This window comes from Monodelphis domestica, chromosome 6 (genome assembly GCF_027887165.1).
Source record: "Monodelphis domestica isolate mMonDom1 chromosome 6, mMonDom1.pri, whole genome shotgun sequence".
NCBI lineage: Eukaryota > Metazoa > Chordata > Mammalia > Didelphimorphia > Didelphidae > Monodelphis > Monodelphis domestica.
This window is the reverse complement of record NC_077232.1, coordinates 99,545,013-99,568,986: the sequence shown is the minus strand read 5'-3', so window position 1 is coordinate 99,568,986 and position 23,974 is coordinate 99,545,013. Positions and strand designations below refer to the sequence as shown.

The 23,974-nt window shown below is 36.1% G+C and overlaps 1 protein-coding gene across 7 annotated transcripts in view; it reads left to right on the top strand.

Moving 5' to 3' along the window:
- Positions 1–23,974, top strand: part of LDB2 (LIM domain binding 2) — a 401,987-nt gene that overhangs the window by 283,672 nt on the left and 94,341 nt on the right. For all 7 annotated transcript variants that reach the window (XM_007496683.3, XM_007496685.3, XM_007496684.3 and 4 more), the window contains exons 3-4: positions 15,214–15,386; positions 23,308–23,430. In XM_007496683.3, coding sequence (XP_007496745.1) covers positions 15,214–15,386; positions 23,308–23,430 — 296 coding nt within the window. The remainder of the gene's footprint in view (positions 1–15,213; positions 15,387–23,307; positions 23,431–23,974) is intronic.

The window sequence follows — 23,974 nt, the reverse complement described above, 5'->3', positions numbered from 1 at the left end:
AAGTTTAGACTATGAACTCCTTGAGAGCCAGGATTATATTTTACCATTCTCCAAAAGAAAAATTTAAAAAGTGATACAGATTTGTAGTTTTCTTTACTCCCGGATGCTGTAAAATGGGCAGGTTGGATTTGGTGGTTTGTGAGATGTCTGTCAAGTCTGATTCCTCAATCCTATTATCCTAGACTGGAATGTGTCCAGGATCATGAAGGGTCTTGAGATTTGTAGCACATGAAGATTGGTTGGAGGTAATAAAGATGTAGATACTGAAGAAAATAAGACTTGGTTGATGTGGTAGGTGGGTAGACATGATATTGAAGCACTGTAATGTGGGACACAGATTAGGCTTATTCTGTTTGGCTCCAAGGTACAGAGCTAGTAACAATGGATGAAAATTGCAAAGAGGCAAATTTAGACTTAATGTCAGTGACCCATAATATTGAAAAATGTCCCTAAAAAGAATTAGCTGCCTTAGTAGGTAGCTCCCCCTCTACAGAGATCTTCAGCTAGAGGCTGACTGCCCACTTCTGGGCTATGTTTTAACAGGTCTGACAGGTGTTATAATGTCTATCCTGGAACACAAAGCACTATTTAATTCCTGTTAAAAATGGTAGTTCATTGTCATGTTGAAGCAAGCTTGGGTTCAGATACACAATCCCTTATATATATTTACATGAAAAGTCAACAACCATCTCTTGATGCTCCTCATTTTCAAGGATTTTAGTTCTCTATAAACATTTCCATGGATTTCTGCTGTCGTCTTCAAGCTGAATCCTTTCTTTAAAAGCAGCATGCTTTTGTTTATGGAGTTAGCATGTTTATAGATTGTGCACATAAATACTTTAAGGGAGAAATGAATCAAGACTAAGTAGTCTCAGATGAGATACTTTTACTTGTAAAATTCAAAATTAGCTCCAATCCAGAAATGAATCTTTTTAAATGATTAGTCCCTAAGCCATAATTATCCCAACTTTAACATTCAAATGTAGAAATTCCAGCTATGGACCCATAATTCATTGGTTTTCTCCCCTTATGGTACTTTCTGTTTTAAGTCCCTGAGTGAACATTATAATTGGCCTTACTGGTAATTGAGAGCTAAACATTGGGAGGTAGCTTGGTATGGTGTTAAGGAGCACAGGGCTGGGGAATCTGAAGACCTGGCAGCAACTACCAGCTACATGTGTGAACTTGGATTAGTCGCATCACCCATATGGCACTCAGACTCCTTATTGGTGAGATAAAAGAGACTCTAAAATTTTGTACCTAAGTAAAATTTAATATGCCACTTTCCAAAGTGCTATTTTAGGAAAAGGGATAATAGGGAAAACTAATTATAGTACTTATATGGGCACTAAGGTAGTGCAACTTTGGATTTGTGCTCTGGAAGTCTTAAGTTCAAATTTGGTTTCAGAAAATAACTAGGTGTATGACCCTGGGCAAGTCACTTAACTGTTGTTGCCTGCCTCAGTTCCCTCATCTGTAAAATCTCTAAAATAATAGCACCTACCTCCCAGGGTTATGGTGAAGATCCAGTGAGTTACTATTCATGAAGCACATTACAACCTTTATATGGATGCTATCAACATTATTATTTTTGTTATTATTAGTCTAGTACAGAAGATTTTCTATTGTTACTTCAAGTATCCCTAAAATGAGTTACTCTTTAAGAGTTTACCAGTTGAGAGTCGAGCTGATATAGGAAATAATAAGACATAATATGGGTGGTTGGGTGGAAAGAACTCTAACAAATTAACAGTTTTGTTAAGAGTTGTACTTTTTCCACTAAAAACATTATATCACTATTTTGTTTGCCATTTTTGGCAAATCTCTAGTTTCTCAACTCTTGAGAGAAAAATGTTCCCTGCAATAAGGATCAAAAGATCTGCATTTGATAGTTGGCTTCACTACTACTCCCTAATTAACTGTGTTTCTACCATCAAGCCAATAGACTTTTATAAAATGGGGAAAACATAAAATGAGAAAAAGCTGTATTATCACTATGGTGTTTTAAAGATCAGCTGCTAATAGCCTTCCCTTTAAAGCTACTTTCCATCTACGCTGTATTTATCTTGTGTATACATGTGTATGTTGTGTATCTGTTTTCAACTCTTGGCATGGTACCCAACATATATTCAATGCTTCATATATATTTATTGATTGATCAAATGAAATAATCTATATAAAATGCCTTTAATATTGTAAAGTATATTATATGGCATTATCCCTAAGATCTCTCTACTACTAAAGCCGTCTTTAGGATATGGAAGTTATCCTTAATTCTTAAAGATTGGACTAATAAAATACAGGCTCTGGAAAGTTCTGTTAAATGAGAGAGACTCTGAATCTGGGCCTAGTCATAGGATCTAAAGATCAATCTTGCTAAGTCTATAAAGGCTTGTTATCAAAGATTGGCCACCATGCAATAGCCAAAACAATCCACTACAACCATTTACCATGGTGTGCTGGAATGTAGTCTACATCAGTGGAATAAAGTCTCATGAAATTATTAATTTTTGGAATATTGAAAATATTTGTAATATTGAATAGTAGCCAAACATCTCCCATTACCCCTCAACACAAATTCTTTGTTCTAGCCAGGATAGTCTTCTGGTTCATCTTCAAAATGGTCATATCTGTTCCTGCTTTCAAACTTTTCTCATAGTGGTTCATTCCACAGAATGTCCTATCCCTGACCCTTCCACCTACCTATATCTCAGCCATCATTCAAGGCCCACTCAGAGAATGCCCTACTTCATAAGGCCTTCCTTTACTGTTTTCAACCCATGGTGAATTCTACTTTTTTCTGAATGTTTATTGTCTCCATAACGTCCTATTCATTTAACAATGGTGTTATAATTTCTATGTGCAGAACTCTGTGGTATTTACTATGAAAAATACAAAGTTTAGATAAAATATGATCCCTGCCTTCAATGAGTCTAATAAGAATAATATTCATTTGTACCATATGCCTAAAGAAACTGAAGTTGTATCTTGGAAATGTCAAAAGAGGAAATGAGGGGGAAAATGTAAATAATCACTGACAAATACTTTAGCCCAACAAAGACCAAACTAAAATTCAAAAGGAAAAACAAAAAGGATATCAGTTCTTGAAAACAAAGTTGCCATTCAACTTATTACTTCTTCTCTAAAACCAAAAAATCCCACCCCCTTAATGTGATTTAGGTAACTCCTAAGTTGAGCCTAGACTTATCCCACTGCTACTTTTCCTAACATAGTTATTTACCATAAATTAAATCATCAGAATTGTTTATGTTGAAGATAGAAACACCCACATTTGCATATTTGCATAATGTGCTCATTGATTTCTAGATATAAATGACCCTGTGGAGTTTAATGAATCCTATGAGTACATTATAAACTTGAGTAATCAAATTTGCATTTGGATTTCTGGTGTACTGAAGTTTTAGCTGAGCAATAGCAATACCATCCAGGCCCTGAAAGCTTATCAGTTATCAAGTTAAGGGTAAAAAAAAACAACTCATAATAATCAATTATTCCTATTATAATTAACTTTGTCTTATTTGAAGCCATAAATCTCTTGTTATGGTACTTCCTTGCTAATGAGATAGAAAATCATTAGTAAAATTATTGCAAAGTGTTAACTAATAATAATAATACATTAGTGGAATTCTACCTTCTTGCTTATAAAAACATTCCAATGAGCTCAGATTATCTCAGCTAATGTTTGAAATTGTTTGCCATCAAAACCCAGAAATTAACAGAAGTTGATAGTTTTAGCTGAGAGTACAAATAAAAACACCCTTATTTAAGCAAAGGTGCCTTGAAAGACACCACCACAAATCCCACTCCATTGTCTTAGGGTGGTTGGAGTGGGACCCTGAGTTTTCAGAGGCTATACCATAATAAACACTTACTCTTCTGTTCAAGAAGCTAGTGACTTCTCACTAACAAATCACTCTGACATTTAAGAGGATGAACAATTTGGCTCCAGCCTATATTCCCACACAGTGCCTTGTGTAATAGATGGCTTTCCCCTAATATAATGTTCTATCTCTCACCTTCATGCCTTTTTCCAAGCTGTCCCCCATACCTTCACTTCTTGGAAACCTTAGCTTCTTTCAAGGCTCCACTTAAATGTTATCTTCTTCAAGACATCTCTCTTGATTGGCCCCAGTTATTAGTGTCTGCCCTCATCAATGTGTATTTTTTTAATGTAGCTTGTGTTTTCTTTTCTTTTTACATGTTGTTTCCTCCCAGTAGAATATGTGCTTCATTAAGAAAGGGGCTACATGACTTGTATATTAATATGGCCATTGCCTAGCTCAGTGGCTGGCCTTTAGCAATATTTTCTAGTGGTTTTATTTTTTTCCCTAAGGACCAGCCTATATAAGTATAAAAAGGCTGATCAACATTAGGTTAACCCATTGGTATTGAATTCTTTGGCTTTAGTAACCTCAACCCATGAAACAAAGAAAAATATAAAATATCCCCAAGTCTTATGTGGCTATCATCATCTTCTACAGTGATAGTGGCAGGATGGAAGAAGAGAGAACTAAAATTGCTAAGAATCATACACTTTTTGGACACTAACTTAAATGTTGGCACTCTTAATATGAAGTCCTTGTCTAGTAATGAATGAGTGAATATACTGTCAGGAGAACTGAATCATATCAAACTTGACATTCTCACTCTAAATATATCCAAGAAACAAAAGAAATTTTCAAATAAATAGAAGGATGATGCCAAAGTTCTTTTTGCAGAGGGAAATAAAGGAGCTGAGAGTTGCTTCTGTCATGCATCTAAAAACAAGAAGCAACATTTCAAGTAATAATCAGCTATCTTATATCATAATGTTTGTGATAAACATTTTCAAGGAAAAAATAAAAAACAAAAAAAATCCTATGACAATAATAGAAGATTATTTGCCAATCCAGAGAGTGAGGAAGTATAGAAATTCTGTGGAAAATTCAATATAATCTCCCAAATCAAATCTTATGCTCCAATACTTGGTGACTTCATTGTCAAGGTAGGGATAGGAAACAATGAAAAATATATTACAATATATGGTTCTAAATAAAAAATAAGAAACCAAAAACTAATAGATAATACAAGAGGCTCACATTGTATATTATTAATACTTTCTTTCATAAAATCATCAGGAGGCATTAGATATTGCAAGCACTAGATAATATCCCCCAAAATAAAACTGATTATTTTTGAATGGGCAAGAAATGGCTGCTTTCTGATATGAGTATGACCTATAGATCAACTGTCTATATAATGAACCACTTTTCTATACCAAATTATGAGAAAAAATAAACATGAGAAGATGTGTTACACAACTGGAACATCTCTAACTTGATCTCTTTAACCAAGTTGGTGAACCTGAAAAAGATAAAAACAGACAAAAGAACAGACATTGATACATATCACAATTTCCTGAGCCAACATTTATTATCCTGGGGGCCACAGATTTCTAAGGACCTATGAATAGATTTCAGGAGTCTATGAACTTGGAAGAGAAAAAGTTATATCTTTATTTTCATGAACTTTTGATTTCCTTTGTCATCCTTTGTATTGTATTTTTTATATCTAAAAACATTATTGTTACTTTTTGTCTTAATCAGGATGCCATGACACATACAAAAAAAGATTGAAAACCTTTTACCAAGGGAATTTAAAAGATATGTCATTGCCTGTTTTGAAGAAGTCTTAGAAAATATCCTTAAAATCTGCATTAGCCAAAAGAACACTTGATATCTTTGCCAAGTGGAAAGGGAGAGCAGCCAAGAGCAATTCTGAATATTACTTTAGAATATAAACTCATTTGTAAAAGGTTGCAGGGAATGATGGTAGAAGATCATGAGCAGAACTGCCTTATAAAGTAAAGGAATAAAGTAATGGAAGAAAAAACACAGGAAGCTTGGGGAAAGACTCAACAAAGCTAAATTATCCAATTGGTATTTAAAGATGAAAGTTGAAAGTAAAAATGAAAATATGAAAAGTAGAAAAATTTATGTCAGTAATTATATAACAAATATTTTTCTCCATTATTGGCAATGGAACCATCATATTTGATTTCAAACATCATAGTTCCTCATTTCCTTATGAAGTTGAAATGGTGCTAAAGAATAATGATGGGAAGAACAGCTGGACTGGACCATGAATAGATGAAGAAAGTGATTTTAGAATCAATTTTCAATATGCCTGAAATACAAGAGGATGCCAAATGCTTAGAAAGATATTTAGACATTATTGGTGCCCAAAAGAAAGGTTTAAAACATCCATAAATACTCACCTATACACCTGCTTTCTCATTTATATTTCTTTATGAGGGGTAAAAAACTGCTCCCATATTGAAGGCATTATTGATTAGAACTTGAGAAGGAAACATAAGCTTTTGCCTGTGTTATTTAGTAATTCACTGAACTGATGGAAAACAGACTAGAGATATGTGTGTGTTTGTCTGTCCCTAGGTTGTTTAAAAGTTTTCCCAATTGCTTAAATGATAACAGAGATGGCACACCATCAATTCATAGATAAAATTCCAAAAAAAATTAGTTTCCATGTTGAATAACATGGGTCAGGATTTGGAAAGACCTTGACAAATCAGAATGTGGAGCAGAATAGAATAATATGTCATAGAAATAAGTGTAAATTACTATAACTGGATTAAAAAACAACTTAAGAAATGCAATATGTAGAAGATGTGGGTGGATAGTAGTTTGTTGAAAAAGATCAAAGAAAGTAGAGTGAAAGCTCCAACACAAATCAATCAGATGATGTGGTGTCTTGAATCTAGTGCAATTTTAGGCTGCATTGGAAGAGATGTGGTGTCCTAACAGAGCAGAACCTAAAGTCAGCTAGGTGATGTAGTGGAAAGAGAGCATCTCCTGGAGTCCAGAATTCAAATTTGACCTCAGGAACTTGCTAGCTGTATGAACCTATGCAAGTCACTTAACCTCTATCTGTCTTCATTTCGTCATATATACAATGGATACAATAATAAATCTTATTACCCAGGGGTGGTGTGGGGATCAAATGAGATGATATATGTTCCTGGCACATGGTTAAGTATTTAATGGATGTGTTTCCTTTGTCCTTAACTTTTTTTATTTGATAGTACAGTAAAGTTTATGGACTCCTTCTAAGAATAATATTTTAGGTACATAAAATAAAATGAGCAAGATTGCAGAGGAAATCAATTATATTGAAATACAATAATAACCATATACATATCTTTAAAATCAAGTTCATGAAACCAAGGTTAAGACTTTTTGACAGAGAGGGAATGTAGATGTATTCTCCTTTGTCCTGGTACTGTTAGGTCATAAGAAGTAACTTTTACAAAGGTCATCAATGAGCTAAAGTTAATACAGAAAAGAGTGACCAGGATGATAAGAGGCTTTGATCATGACAAAGGAAACAAGAAAAAGCTGGAAAAAATGGCATACGTAGGCAGGAGAAGAAAATACTTAGGGGGAAAATAGCCATGATATTCATGTCTGTGAAGATCTGCCAAGTGGAAGGGGACTTTTTCCACTTAGCCCTTGAAGACAAGAGATGCAGGAAACGGTTAAAAGTTCTAGAAAGGCGGATTTAAATTCTATGCAAGGAAAAGCTTCCTAATGATTGGAGCATTCTGAAAGTATAATGGATTGGCTTTGAGGAACATAATGGTTTTCCCTTCATTAGAGACATTCAGGTAAAGGATAAAGAATATTCAAAATAATGGAAAGGAGATTTTAATAATTTAAATAATTAAATATTGTGTGTATGTATATGTGTGTAACTGGCTGCCTTCTGAGATTCCTTTCAAATCTAAGTGTCCATAATTTTGTGAAGGGAAAGATCTTACTAGAAAGTAGTGGCATATGATGAGAGCTTACTCAAAACCCAAGAGAATCAATTAACTCATCACTTTGTCGGTTCTCTCTAGTGATGCAGTTTACAACTCTATGCCTATCCACCCTTTGTAACTCTTCTCAATCACTATCTATCTATCTATCTATCTATCTATCTATCTATCCACACACACATACACTTAAATAAAGGAAGTCTACTTAATAAATTGATAATCATCTTCAGTTTCTCCTGAGAATACCAGTAGAGCCCATAAGCTTTTGACCTTTACATATTTTGCTCTTGCCATGTGACCAGTTCACATTTTTTTGTTCATACAATTTCCAAATTGCATCCTTTACTCTAGTTTTTTTTAACTTCCATATTTGTTATATATTATAATCTTCTCAGACCCACTACCGGCCTCTCTGTTACTTTCTGCATATGACTCATTTTTAATTCTTTGAAGATTGAAGTATTCCATGACTTGCAGCCATACATCAAGAATGGTAGAATACTGATATTTAAAAATGGGCCTTTATTTCTGGGAAACATTTGGGGATATGTTTGCATTTGTGTATGACACTGAGCACCTGGTTACAGTAAGTCCTGAAATAAGTCAGAGATTCCTAAGAAATTATTCATGACCATTCAAAAGGGTTTTGTTCTAACACACGCAAAAACACCAACATGAAACCAAGTCAAATCTACAAGCATATGTTAAGCATCTACAATATTCCGGGCATGAGCACCAAGTGCTAGGAATATGATGAACGTCAACAAAAACAGTGACTACCCTTAATGGAAGAGAAAGCATACAGAAAACTACATGCAAATAAGATGTATACAGGATGAAATGGAGATATTCAACAGAGGAAAGGCACTAGAATTAAGGGGGATCAGGAAAGGTTTCTTGCAGAAGGTAAGATTTTGGTTGAGATTTGAAGGAAATCAAGGGAACCAGTAGGCAAAGAGAAGTAGAGATTCTCAAGCCTGGAGGAACGTTCTTAAAAAGTCAGTCTAGACATATGTAAAACCCAGTGAAATTGCTCATTTGCTATGGGAGGGGAGTAGGATGAGGGGAGGGAAAGAACATGATTCATGTACCCATGGAAAAATATTCTAAATTAATTAATTAAATAAACATAAAAAACAGAACTGAAAGAAATTTTCACACCATAACAGCAATATTGGATGATGATTATCTTTGAAAACTTGGCTACCCTAAAAAATGCAATGATCTGGGACAATCTTAAAGGACTTATTACAGGGAATGCTATCCACCTCCAAAGAAAGAGTTGTTGAAGTTTTCTTTCACATCAGTGTATTGATGGTTTTATTTTGGGGTTTTGACTATGTATGTTTGCTCTTACAACAATGACAAATATGGAAATGTGTTTTGTATAACAATAAAAATAAAATTTAAAAGATAAAAGATAAACTTAAAATCAATTCAAAGAAAGAAAGAAAAGAAATGTCAGTCTAGAGATGAGAATAAGGTACCAGCCCTCCATCCTCTCCTTTCATTCATGACTCTTTTATATGAGATAATTAATCCATTTTATCTCTCCCAATCCAATTGTATTTTATTCTTTTATATCTTGTGTGAGAAATAGCAAGGAGCTTAGAATCATTGGCGAATTGAGTACATGGAGAGAAGTAAGGTGTAAGAAGACTGGAAAGGTAGAAAGGGATTGGATTATGGATGGTTTCAAAAGCCAAATAAAGGATTTTATATATGATCCTGAAAGCAGTAGTGCAACATCTTTGGGAGGGCATTGACAAACATGAGCAATTCCAAAGTGGGGTGCTGATAAAGGAACTTGAAACTGTATCCCGTGAAGATGAATTGGAAGAAATAGAAAGGAAAAGACTTAAGAGAACCTTTATGTCACTCTTCAAGCAACTGAGGGGTTACCATGTGAAAATAACTGATTTTATTCTACTTGACCACTGAAGGCAAAAAGAGAAACAAATCTACAAGATAATTGAGTGCTGTGTGTGTGAAAACTTCCTAATACTTAGAGCTCTTCCATGACAGAATGGAATTTTATTGAAAGATGTAATTAGAGGTCTTCTAACAAGCGTTTGGATGACCACCAGCTCTATGATGTCAGAGATATCTTAGATAGGTCTCATATTTTGAGATGAAGCTGGATTAGAGGACTTGAGGTCCCTTCAAAAGTTGCCTCTCCATGATTTCATGATCCTACAAGCTTGCATAGAGAAAATGGAGCCAAATTATTATAGAAGACTCCAGCTGAGGAGATGAAGGAAGTCATTGCACATTGTGATGAGGATAGAGAGGTTCTATAGACTTGCAGCCTAGCCTGACTATTCCTTAATCATGGCACATACCTGGATGGAAAGAAGGATCCATGGGGGAGGAAGGCACACTTTTGTGATTGAGGGATCAAGTAGCTTGAGTCAATCTGAAACTTAAAAGGGGCAGGTGGAAAGTAAACTGATTTGGGGGCATTTATTATTTCTGAGAAACTATTATTCTGTCAAATTCCATGTCACAAGATTAATTTTTAATCCTTCCCCTCCTCTCACAACAAGCCTAGCCTAAACAGTGAGCTCAAAATCTATAAAAATCCCTAAATTGGGAATTTTTAGTGATTTCTAGGCTAATGATATTTACCTACAAGGTTGAGGATTATTTAAACTAGTTTTTACATCTCTGTCTCCTGAATAATTTACTATATGCTTTTCTTTTCTATTTCAAAAAATATATGGGAATTAAATAATGTATAGGGTATAGACCACAACCAATATTCTAGGCAACCTTCCATGTGCTAGTCCATCTTTTTTGTTGCTGTTGCTGTTGCCTTCGCAATGGTGGGAGTGCATGAAAAGTGGCAGATTTATAACAATGGTGACATCTCTGACTTTTCTCCGCGTGTTTTAAATCTGCAGTGTCCCACACAGCAATTACTATGGCCAACATACATTGCAAGATTCTTTGAAAACGATATTTTGTTTTAGAGAGTGAAGGATGGATACAGGGTTGATTTAAATGCCTAGATAAATAATGTATTTTCATTTAGCTTATCCATGGTATGAACATACTATGTGGGCATAAAAATAAAATGCATTCATAGAGTAAGGCAATGCTTGGTGATCCAGAACACTGGCAGGTAATGGTGGACAATGCAAAATCACATAGATTAGTCTAAGAATGCTGCTTTTGTCTTTGTCCATTCATTCAACAAATATTAATTGAGAGCCTATTTTGTGGATGACGGTGAGCTACATGCTAAGAAGAATATCAAGATGAATAAAATTAAGAAACCACATGTATTATGCTAGCCTGAATAATTTCTGCCCCTTGAGGAGCTTACAGCCCACTCTGATAAAGGTGTACCTGTAAATTCACAGAGTGATTCCCGAAATCCCCCCCCAAAAAAATAAAAATCATGATTTTGTATTAAGTTGTTTATAAAGACCTGACTCAGAAGACCCTGGAAAACATTGCAACTTCCTCATAGCCCATCTCTCCCCTCACACACACAGAGGGATATATACATATACATATATATATTTACCTACATATGTATATGTACACATTTATTACATATGCATACACACACATACATACACACTCCCCTTACTGGCTCACTATTTCTTGTTAGAAATTAACACGATTATCTCTTAGATCAATGCAAAGGACCAAACTAAGCAAAGCATTCTTCTTCCTCACTCCACTGCCTTGGTGAATTGCTACCCAGTTCATATATTTTCGGAGCTGGAGGTGGTGATTAAGAATTTAGGGTTAATGTGAAGGAATCACAAACTTCTTTCCCATCCAGCTCCTGCTGGGCTATAAATTGAAAGGGTGGCTATATCAGAAAAGGATTTATTTAAAGTAAGCAATGATATCACAAAGAAATTGAAAGCAAGATGTGCTGTGGATAAACTGCAGCATGATTCAGTCACCAACAGTTAATTGAGTTGAATGTAATTTCCCTTATAATACTCCTGTGTTGCAGTATTTTCATTTTAATCCTATATTTTAAAAATATATATATGTATAAATTTATGCTAATCAATAGGCATCTCAGCTCACCAAATTATTGTGGTTGATTTGCAGTAATCACATCTAAGCTAGGGGAGGTTTATGTGCAAAAAATCATGTTCTTTAACTTATATTTGATGGTATAAAGTATTATTTATTGCAATTATTTTAAATTATACATTGATATTGATTAGATTTAGTTAAACAGATTTAACATTGCAAATTATTTTTTAAACTCTTACCTTCTGTCTTAGAACCAATACTAAGTACCAGTTCCAAGGCAGAAGAACAGTAAAAGGCTAGGCAACTGGGATTAATTGACTCACCCAGGTTTACACAACTAGAAAATATCTAAGGCTATATTTGAACCCAGGGCTTCCCATCTCTGGTTCTCTCTCTATCTACTGAGCCACCTAACTATCCCTACAAATAATTCTTTTCAAAATTAGTTGTTTGTTTTTTTCTTTTTTGATTGTTGTTGTAATGGGTTTGAAATAACCAAAATAATTTTATATTATGTAGATAACTCTCAAAATCTTCTTCCAATGGTTCATCACTTTTTTTTGTTGATGTAATGGGTTTGAAACTCTCAAAATGAATGTGTATTATGTAGATCACTCTCAAAATCTTCTTCCAATGGTTCATCACAGCAATGACCCTAAGTTCTAAAGGCTCTCTCTGGGCAATGATAGCTCTAACTGGTCCTAGCAAATTGGAAATGCTTCAAGTGAAAGCCTGGTGACAGCCTCTATTTCTGTCATTGGAGGTCCAACTGAGATCAGGTTTGGATAGACGCCTCACCAAAGGGTTGTTCCAAAAAAGAATAAATTATTTTGGCTACAGCACCTTTTGAGATTAATAATGACGGTTATGGTAATGATGAGAGGCAGTCATTTTACAATGAGTAGAGAGCTGACTTTGGAGTCAAAGACAGTGAGATTCATGTGTTCCATCTACCACTTCCTAACTGCTGGACTCTTGGGCAAGTTCCTGAATCTCTCGACGCTTTAGACAACTCTTAAAGATAAAGTTGCATAGTAGGTACTAACCTGTACTGATACAGGGAGCTTCCTCGTTCAGAAGTTTCTTACAACCTCTTTAGGGCCATGGACTTATGGAGCAGCCCAGGAAAGCCTCTGGACCCCTTCTCTGTAAAATATGATTAAACATACAAAATACAACACATAGAACTAAAAAGGAAACCAGAGGTTAGTGAAAATAAAGATATTCTGTTTTCCCACCTACTACATTCACTGTCTATGCTGGTCTATTCGTGGACCCACGCTTTAAAGCTTAGTGTAGGAAACTACTCTAGGTAGCCACATCTCTCTTCTATATATGTTTTAGTTTCAACAGTGAATCTATATACAAATTATGTATGAAGCTGCATCAAATGGATTAATACTAGTGTTTGTTGAAATTAAAACTAAATGTTTTAAACCATTAAAATGTTTCTTAAATAGAGGCTTTTTCTGAGCATTATCATCAGTGGTTTATTTATTGAGCTATTAAATGGCATCTGTATACTTTTAGAATTTTAGGACAGTCCACAAGAGGGATCTAATAAATGCTTAAGAATCTATTCTTCTAGAGCCTGTCTTTTGATTTGCTTAGAGGCAAGACTCCTGCTAACGACAGTGGCAAGTTTTTGTGCAAGAAGACTTCAGGTTACAGCTAAAATAAGTGCATGCTATACTCTACCAAGGAAAAAGCCAGAAAAAAAAACAGAAAAAGAAAAAGAAAAAGCCAGGAACTTTCAGTTCAGTAAGAAAGAAGTTCCTAACAATTAATGGGATCTCAGAAGGGATCGGGCTGCTTCAGGAACACTGTGAGCTTGCCCTCATTGGAAATGTTTAAGCAGAGGCTGGAATACCACTTGTCAAGGATGTTGTGGAGAGGATGAGCCTATTATTCTAGGGGGATTTAAGGGGGCAGACGAAATTACTTCTGCATTCTCTCCCAAGCACTGATTCTATTATTCTAAGTCTAATGAACCACAAATACTCAGATACACACCAAACTGCTTCAAAGCACTAGAAAGAGAATTGAGTAATGAAATGGGTACCAGATTCCACTCCTTTCTCTACCCCTAACTAGCTGTATGACCTTGGACAAGTCTCCATCCTTTGGTCTCACTGGTCTCTCTCCTCCTTCAATTTCCTAATCAATAAAATATAGAATAGGGTATGAGAAAGGAGAGACTGGAAGATGATCACAAAAGGTAAGAAATGGAAGGCACCTCAGCCTTCATCTTGCCTAACCTCTTCTCTTTATACATAAGAAAACTGAGGCGAGGAAAAGATCCCTTACAGTTTGACCACTGTATGTACACCATTGCTGTGCAAGCTATGAACTTAGGGAAACAAAGATCTATTTAGTGGATGGGTTAGCTCTCCTAAAAAATTTACACAAACCTCTTTGGCAACAAGGTCCCAGAGTTGTCAGCATCATTTGTATTTTCAGGTCTCCATTTTTCCCTGTTTCTCATGAGCATATGGCTTACCTACATGATATTCTTTGTAAATATATAAAAAAAAACAACCCTTCCTAAAAGAAAAATGTGGGTATGTGAAAGGGAGCCTGGTGGGGCAGCTGGAATCACCCATGTGAAAAAGGAAGTATTTCTTGGACATTTTACATAGACTATACCTATCCCAAAGTAATTCTCAAGTTTTCTCAGATTTTTTAATAATTTACCTCTGATATAATTGATCCCCCTTCCCTCTCAGAACTATAACATAACTGTAATAATAATAATTCATATTTATATTACTTCTCCTATAATAACCCCAATGGAATAGTTATTGCAAATATTATCCTCCTCGTTTTATAGGTTAAAAAACAAACAAACAAACAAAAAGAAGTCTTGGATAGGTTAATTACGTACCAAGTTGGTCAGTATTGAGGCTGGAACTCAAACTGAAGTCTTCTGATTCTAACCTCAGTGTTATTCTCACTGTCGTACTAAAAAAGAAATAAAGAAAAATGGTTGCCCTCTTTTTCATAGGAATAGCACAAAGAGGCAAAAGATATTATGATGAAATGGGCAGAAAATTGTCCTTGAAATCAGGAAGACCTGTGTTCAAATCCTCCCTCTGATGTATATTAACTATTTTGCCATGTTCCAGCCATTTAACCTTTTGGTGCCTCAGGCAGCTGTCTGAATTGCAGATGTTTCACTGTTCTGCATCAGTACAAGAAGTTTCCATATTGGGACTTTCAGATAGCCATGAAATTAAAGGACTGCTTTTGGAAGAAAGAAAAAAAAAAGATTGTTCCTTATGCGTTGTCCCAGATAAGCATTTTTTTTTCAGTTTTACCATGTTTGGATTTTGATATTTGGGTTGATAATATATTTTTAAATTTTCCCACAGCAATTGGAAGGACTCTCATCCCCCGCTATTTCAGCACTGTCTTTGAAGGAGGTGTGACAGACCTGTATTACATTCTTAAGCATTCTAAAGAGTCATACCACAACTCATCAATCACAGTGGACTGTGATCAGTGCACCATGGTCACTCAGCATGGAAAACCCATGTTTACGAAGGTAAGAGGAAAGCCACCTTCCCCCCCTTTTCATTTTCTTTCTGGCTGTTTCAAAGGATAATAATTACCATTTTCTTCTGGAATGTGGAACTAATTTCTCATTCTGCAGACATTTTCAACATGCTTAGATAATTTTTTTGTTTGTTACATGACTGGAATTTTTGTGCACCATCATTCTGCAGTGTAAGTGATGTGCAAGAAAGAATGTTATGTTTAGTCGAGACATGAGAACTGCAAAACTAATCTGATGGACATTTTGGTTGTGGGGAGAACTATTTTTATTGATTTCTCTACTTACTTTTAATGAAGAGTTTTCTAGCAAGTAAAGAAAGGCTATGCAGTGTAGCAGAATTATAATCATTCATAACCAAATAATGGTCGAAGGTTTACAAAGCACTTTCTTCCATGGCAATCCCCTGAGGCAGAAAGTACAAAAATTCAATAATAGAATGTTCTAGTTGGAAGAGATGTCTACCACAATCTAGTCTGCCCCTTTTCCTCCAAACAATCCCCACTACAATATACTTAATCAATGGTTCTCCAAACTCCTCTTAAAGAACTCACTTGTTGAAAATGGCTAGCTCCAGTTTTTCCTAACATTAAGCCTAAATGTATCCTTTTGTACTATCACTCATAACCCCTGGTTCTTGGTTTAGGGATCAAACAGTACAAATTGAATCCTTCTTCCACATAAAATCCTTTCAAATGATTGAAGGTAACTGTCATGTTCCCTTTATTACAGATGAGGAAATTGAGGCTCAGAGATGTTAAGTGATATTGCTGAGGTCAGACCTGTAGTAAATAGTAATAATGGGATTCAAACCCAAGGCTCTGGATTCCAAATCTATACTCCCCTCTATATATGTGTGTATAAATAAACATATTGGGTGGATGGATGGATGGATGGATGGATGGGTGGATGGATGGATGGATAATGTGCATAACCTACATGTATAAGATCTATAGATATTGTTTAATGTACATATACACAATACATACAACTGCAAAAAAAGCAAAATGTCCTATATATGTAGCTATTATGACTAATATCTTCCATTATGGATTCCTCTTTGCCCCCTATACTTTCTTCAGCTTAGTCATGTTTGTAGGTAAAAGACAGGAATACTCCCAGGACTCTGATTAATTTTTTACTCATAAAAAATTTTCTTTTACATCTGTGGACTATCTTACTCTTGAATGGGCAGGAAAGAAACCTTCTAAAAAGATTGACAACAAGAAATTCCAAAGAAGACCAGCTCACGTTAGCTAAGCAGGAAAAAATCATTATAACCATCTACTTCCACCATGATCTCTGGCTGATCCAGACATAGGTTTTAAGTTATTCCAAGTTTTGGGGGAGACCATCTAATGTTGAACTTAGAGACAAGAGACTCGGGTTCCAATAGTAAGAATAAGTGATTTTGAAGCTGCCTTCATAACCTTAGTCAAGTTATCTATCTTTTATAGTTTTTAGTTTCCTCATTTGTAAAATGAAAGGCATAGACTGGATAATGGGCAAAGCCACTTCCTGCTCTACATTTATGATCTTATCATCCTATAAAATACTTCACTTTGCACTTGTTGTGGTGCAAAGTCTCAGTAACTAATGCTTAATATAAGGCTATGATATACCACCACTAACTCTAAGATTATAAATTATAGATAAATCATTGATCTTGATCGATGGACCCCGTTTCCTCACTGGGAGTCCCCTACATGGCCAAATTCATAGGGAATGACTAGTGGCCACTGTAAATTTGTCTAGACATAAAATCACTTTGACAAATCATGAAGTCAGTCCAAAAAAGCCAAAATAATATCATTAAAGACATCCTTGTCGTTTAGGTGTGTGATTTTTAACCTATACAAATTAAAACAAAATATATTACTCTGCTGAATTTCACATATGTTTAAGCCCCCACAACATGCAGAAGAGAGAGGGGGGCAAAGTTTAGCTAAAATTCTAATGACACTTATACTTTAATAAGGGCATAAGACACCATCAATCAGTCAATCCACAAGCATTTACAAAGCACATGGGCTTCGGTGGTAGGCCACAGGGAATAATAATCAAGTAACTGTTAAGTATAGCAAGGAAGTACAAAGTAAAGTAGTACTTGAGTTCTGAGTGTCAGTGGAAGGCTTTATGGAAGAAGTGGCATTTTGTTTGAGCTTTTTAAAGGAGGATAGACAACAAATACCTTAAATGGAAGGGGTCAACAGATATGTGAAATGTATTCTCTAGCTTGGTTTGTATAGCAGACCTTGTGATGGTTATCAGTAGCTTGGGAAGCCATAGGGAATGCTATGGAAATGGGAAAATGAATAGTTGGATGCCATTGGTTTTAGGAGAACCGAGCATCATCAATATGTGTCCTAAAAGGAGGAAAGGTACAAGGAACGATGGATCGCGTGTCACTGTATCCTCCTGTTTTGACAGTTGTGCCAAGATTTGTTTGTAAAAGATATAGCTCCTTCCCACTGGATGTGAGAGCAACTGAGTGCTTGGGAAAGGTTTTTGTTTCTTGGACAGGAATCCCAATTTGTTTGATGACTATTAACTTGTCAAAGTCCTGTTTCATTTCTCTAATCTGGCATTCTTATTGGCTCCTTTGATTCACATTAGGAGCTTATATCCAGAGAAAAGGACATTTCAGTGCCTAGAAAAGCTGGCATTCCCTGCTTGGAAACTGTCATATTCTTTTATGCCTTCCTTATTTTGAGGTGATTGCTAATTCAATAGACACACACACAATCTGTTATATTTTTAAAAGAAAAAAAAAGACAGAAAGAAAACTTGGGAGGGGTAACATATTGAAAGTAATAATAGGCTAGCCATAGACTGGAAAAGATATAGTTACAAATCCTGGTTCTTGCCCATGCTGGGAGAGGGCACATTGGCAGGTCATTTGACCTCTCAGTTTCCCCAATCCAGACTTTAAGTCACAGATGAGTGGTTGATCTGTATCAATAGACTCTCCCAGTATGCACATTATCCATCCATCCATCCATCCATCCATCCATCCATCCATCCATCCATTCACCTAATATGTTTATCTATACACACATCAATAAACACCCAGTGTTCCCTACAATAATAAATACACAAGTCTGAACCAAAAAAAACAAAAAAAAAACTTCATATCCTCAACATTAGGGATGCACTTCCAAATTAATGAACTGGGTTTCCCTTTATCATTAAGCTATGGAAATGCAGTGACCATTCACAGGCTCCACTCCACTGTTATTGGGCAAAGAATATTTGACCTGTTCCATTTCCAATCCATGTGGGTTCATGAGTCTTGTCCATGTGGGTTCATGAGTCTTGTCCATGTTGGTTCATGAGTCTTGTCCATGTGGGTTCATGAGTCTTGTCCATGTTGGTTCATGAGTCTTGTACCCAAGAGGCTAGGGCAATTACTTTGGATACTCGCATGCTGACTTGGCACGAGAACATTCATGCCATGTTCACCTCACCATAAATTATTTGGTGTACCCATTATCCTATGCACTGGCAAGGGATAGGACTAGTAACTATAATGAATGCTTCCATACTGTGGTGAAAAATACCACTTTCCTATGAGGTCTTACTCTAGAAGTTAATCATACACATTTATTTTTTATGAATTATGAAGATTCATTTGCTTTTGGGAGGTTGCAGAACTGCCTAAAGAATCTTTCAAATTTTTCATCTGTGTTGGGAGAATGGGAGAAAAGTAGCAGCCTCCTGTAATAAAATGTTATGGGTGATTAGCATAAAACTATGGACTAATGACCTTTCAATGTGGTGGGGGGGGGGGAAGGATTAGCCTAGTAGCTGTTACTTCATTTCCAAAGACTAGGAAATTTATGTAGAGAAATATTCCAAAAGGCTATTAACATCACTGACATTACTAAGCAAATTGTGTTTGGGCAACCTCCCTATTGTTCTGATTTAAACTATCAATAAAGGGTTATTCCCCAAATAGCTTTTGACCCAGTAGTTCCCAGGAACTCTTAGGAAAATCTGGTCAACTGGTGACTTGAGAACCCACAGAAGCCCTAATCCACCATGATCCAGTTCATAACTCCCCAATGCACAGTGCACATTTTGCAATTTCCTGATCATAGTCACATTATAGGTTATGGATACATTTTAAATTGTTTTTTCAATATGTGTAATAAAGCCTTTAAAATATATGTATATAAATATACATATGTGTGCTTTCGAAAAACTGGAAAGAAAACTACAAGTGGATTTTTAATATCCTCAGTATCCTGCTTAAGGTTTTTAGAAGCAAGAAAATCCAAAATCTAAATGAGTCTGCCTGTACTGACTGATGCCAATGTGCCTGGACTTTTCTGCTAGGTGAATATGCTTTTTAGTCTTCAATCATTAAAATCAGAATTAAAGACTGCTGCCCATCTTTAGCACTTATTAGACACAGATTTTTGCCATTAAAAAAACCATATTCCTGCCATTCTGTGGACTCTACTTTTTGTTATTCTTTATGAGGGGATTTAATTATCCCTTCTCATCATAGACAGTGCCTGCATCCACTCTGTGTATTTCTTTGCTACCAGGACAGCTGAAGGTATCTTACGAGTGACCATGAAGATCTTAATATGTATTTAATGTAGAGATGCAGCGGGGACAAGCAGTAGCTCAGAATGATGCAAATGAGTTTTATATTACTTAGAAACTAAAATAATTTAAAAATAGTCAGGAATTAGCTATTATGTGAATCAAGCTTGAAAAGCTATAGATGCATATATGTGCAAACACATACATGGTGTATATTTGAGTGTATATGCTCATATCCCAATATATATTATATACCCACCCTGATACATGCATGTATGTTCATGTAGTATATACATGCATGTATAATGCATGCACATGTGCATGTGTACAATTATTCTAAATATCTAAACATCACATACATGTGATGTGTACATTTGCCAAGCATATATAATTATATTCCTTCTATGTCGTGCATACATGTGATTTACATGTGTGTGCAGGCATGTGCATTGGTCGCAGCCCCGTGGAAAATTGGTATTTCCATGGCGAAGAGCCCTGTAGAAGTTTTTGTTTTCCCTGAACATTAAGCTCAACTGCATCCTGCAATTAGTCCCAGGGAGGAAGAGGTTAAAAAGCTACCGGTTAGTTTGAGAAATGTTCTTTTTTAGTTCTCTTGTTCCTGGCCTAGTCTCAAGCTAGCACGTGATATGCTGAATGCCTGCAGCCTCTTTCTTGTTGATCCTCCGGAGACCATCTGTGCTGGGGGCATTGATTAGAGTGTGTCTGCTGGGATTACATCTTTTCTGTTGCCATGCCAACTAATCAGCTGATTTTGGTTACCACAGAAACAAAATGTCAGAGCTCACAGTGCGGTAACATGAATTCAGCACAACAGAAAATGTTTTCTTAATTGGGGACCCTTTTGATTTTGGATTCTAAGTAAAAGGCAGCCTGAAAAATGGGATGGGGGGGGAGCGACTTTAGATGAAAAGCTACATTAATTAGATTGATTAAGAGCAATGTACAGAATTTTTCTGAAGGAGGGGGATGGATTTCCTCTTTTTAAGCAACCCCATTTTTGCCACCTCCCAGCGAGGTGCATATTCTTCCTAGTTGTCTCTATTCCATTTGGTGATTATTGCATATAAAATAAGTAATCCCCCAAGTGCTCCGTTTCCTTTAGTATCATGAAAAGAGGTCTAGAGTTGTCTTGGCACCTTTGAGGGGTTTTCACCAGCAAGATTACAGGAGAGAAGCAGGACAGTCACACATACCTTTGGCCTTATTATAAACAAATTGAAAGGTTCAGATCTTCTTCTGATCCAGGCAATTTTCTTATTTCCCTCCCACTCCCCAGGGAAAATATATTTGGCTCAAATTCAAATTTGAGAATTTCTATCCCACTGATTGTCCATCATGAAAAAGTGCAAAGCTTGTCTGGAACTGGAGTCAATCCTGGAGAGACTTGTTGCAGCCCTCTATTGTGTAAGCCTGTATTTGGACTGCAAGAAGAAGGACCCCCAACTCCTTTGCTATGTCAGAGCAAATAGAGAACACAATTTCACTTGACCCTACTGTTCTCCAATTGAGTAATTTATCAGAAAGGTGACACAAATGCTTTACACATGAAATTTGCTTCTGGTTGAAAGGAAACCAGGACCTATACCAGGGTGGGTTTAGGGGTCCTAAACAGGCAAACAAATAAATAATATAGTATGACATTTAACTCCTCTAATATTTGTTTAAACTTCTGGTAATCCCTTCTCTTTAAAATAGAGGATTATACCATCCAAATGTCGGTGCTTTATTTTGTAAAGACATTTCACTAATTGCTGCCTGCTTTGGCTCCCACCCTTTTGTTATACCCCTCACCACAGGTTCCTTCTGTCACACTAACACCCTAGTGGGAATTGTGTGGCTTAATCCCCATGCAACTCTTTTGAAAACCTCCGGTAAATCATTTCCATTGCTAATGAAGCTCTGGGGATAAGCCAGTTGGGGCACTGGAGAAGCAATGTTCTTCACACCCTCCAGAACACCCCAGCCTATCCCCATGTTCTCAGGCTCAGCCTTCACTGGCTTGCATCCCAGAAATAGGGTTCTAAAGACCAACTAAACAAGAAATAAGGGTCACATTGTTTTACTGCCTAAAATTGCCCAGGGATGCTGCTAATTGGAACCCCTTGAGAGGTTTTCACTTGGAATATCAATAATAATCTTACAGTGCTTTTGGGATGACTTTCAAAATAAGTAATGTGAGAATATTATTTTCATGGCCCCCAACCTGAATATCTGTACTATTTTTCCATTATGCTGGGTCAGGGTTCAAAAGCACTTATTCTATTTCAGCTGTGTGCATTTGGGGTGTGACAGGTACTGGGGGAGATAGAAAGTTGAGTAAAACATGAACCCTGTTTCCAGAAGTTTGTAGTCTGGTGATTCTGCTAAAATAGCTCCTCATCCATTTAACCACCAAAGTTTTTTAACAGGAAAGATGAGATTTGCATCATCTTTCAACATAAGGGATGGTATTTAGGAATGATCCAGACTTTTGTCCCAGTCAGTCAGTTTTCTTCTGAACATTTTTCTTGGCCATACAACTTTATTGGTTACCAATGACCACATTTCTATTTCCTTTTTTTTTTTTGGCCAATTGGATTGTGAAATGCTAGATTATCTCGAATTATTTCAACTCAACCAATGTTATTGCTTCCACTTGTGGGAAGCATCATTGAAGCTGGCTTTCAAATTTGCATAACAAAGTTATATGTTTTGAAGGGTTGAGGCCATTACCTAGGAGTAGGAAAAGGGAAAAAAAAGAATGACAGCATAAAAATAGTTTGAAGATCAGAACCCTATGAGACACAACCTAGACCCACTATTCTATCAAAGAAAAAAAAATTCAGGCAATTCTAATATTTCATTAACAATATAGTTTTCTCTTAGAAAGATGAAATTGCCTCTAAGGTGGGCTGTTGGCTTAGACAGAATGGGCAGTTAACTATGAAGGGTGATTTAAGGGGGCACCAAAATGGCTACTGGCTGGAGATATCTTTCTTCTGCCCAGCTGCTGAATTTCTTGAGAACCAGTCCTTTTGGTTAAGCATTCCCTTCTCAAGGATTCCTCTTTTAACATGCAAATACATTGAGGCAGAGGAGTCCAATGCTTCTGAATCACTAAAACTTCAACTGTGAAGTAATCAGACTGTTCTCTACCTAAACAGAAGAGCTTTGGCTGTTGGAGGGAGCATTGGGCTTGTCAGATTCCAAAGGGACATAATGGCAAACTAACTACTTTTTAATTTTTCCCAAATAATTCCAGTATCTTTCCAATGGAAAAACCATTGAAAAATGTTAAATAGACAAAGGAAACTCTGAAACTGTCTTAGAAAACACCTTTGTTGCTTGTTCGTTCCAGGTATGCACGGAAGGACGCCTGATTTTGGAATTTACTTTTGATGATCTTATGAGAATAAAAACATGGCACTTTACCATTAGACAATACAGAGAATTAGTCCCACGAAGCATCCTAGCCATGCATGTAAGTAATCCTTTTTTTTTCACTTGACCTAATGTGAAGAGCTGAGATTATGTTTCCTAAAGAACTCCAATAGTTTTCACACCTTAAGCAATTAAGTGTAAATATTTAGGTTTGCCCTGGTCCAACTGACTTCACAAGCCCAATTCCCCTGCTTTTGTTTCTGTGGCTCTCTCTTTAAGTTTGTCCTGAAGTCTGGCATTTGAAACTTAGGAACGAGATTGCCCCTGGTCAACCTTTCTTTTCACTTCATCCTAAATTCCATTTCCATCATTTTCATGGTCTGCCCTAGTTGGGCTAATAAACCTCTTATCTCTAAATGAAAAAAGAAATGGAAAGAGTAAGCAAAATATTTTATGGATTTTATTAAAGAGTTCTCATGAAACTTGAGGCCAGGTCATCCTGAGGCAAGCATTTTCACATGATGCTCCAGTGTTGGAACTAAATTTGCATTCATTCTCTTTCTTTCATCCTTCTACAAATCAAATCAAGTTAAATCAGCAGATGTTTATTGAGCATGTACTATGTGCAGGGAGCTTTGGCATAG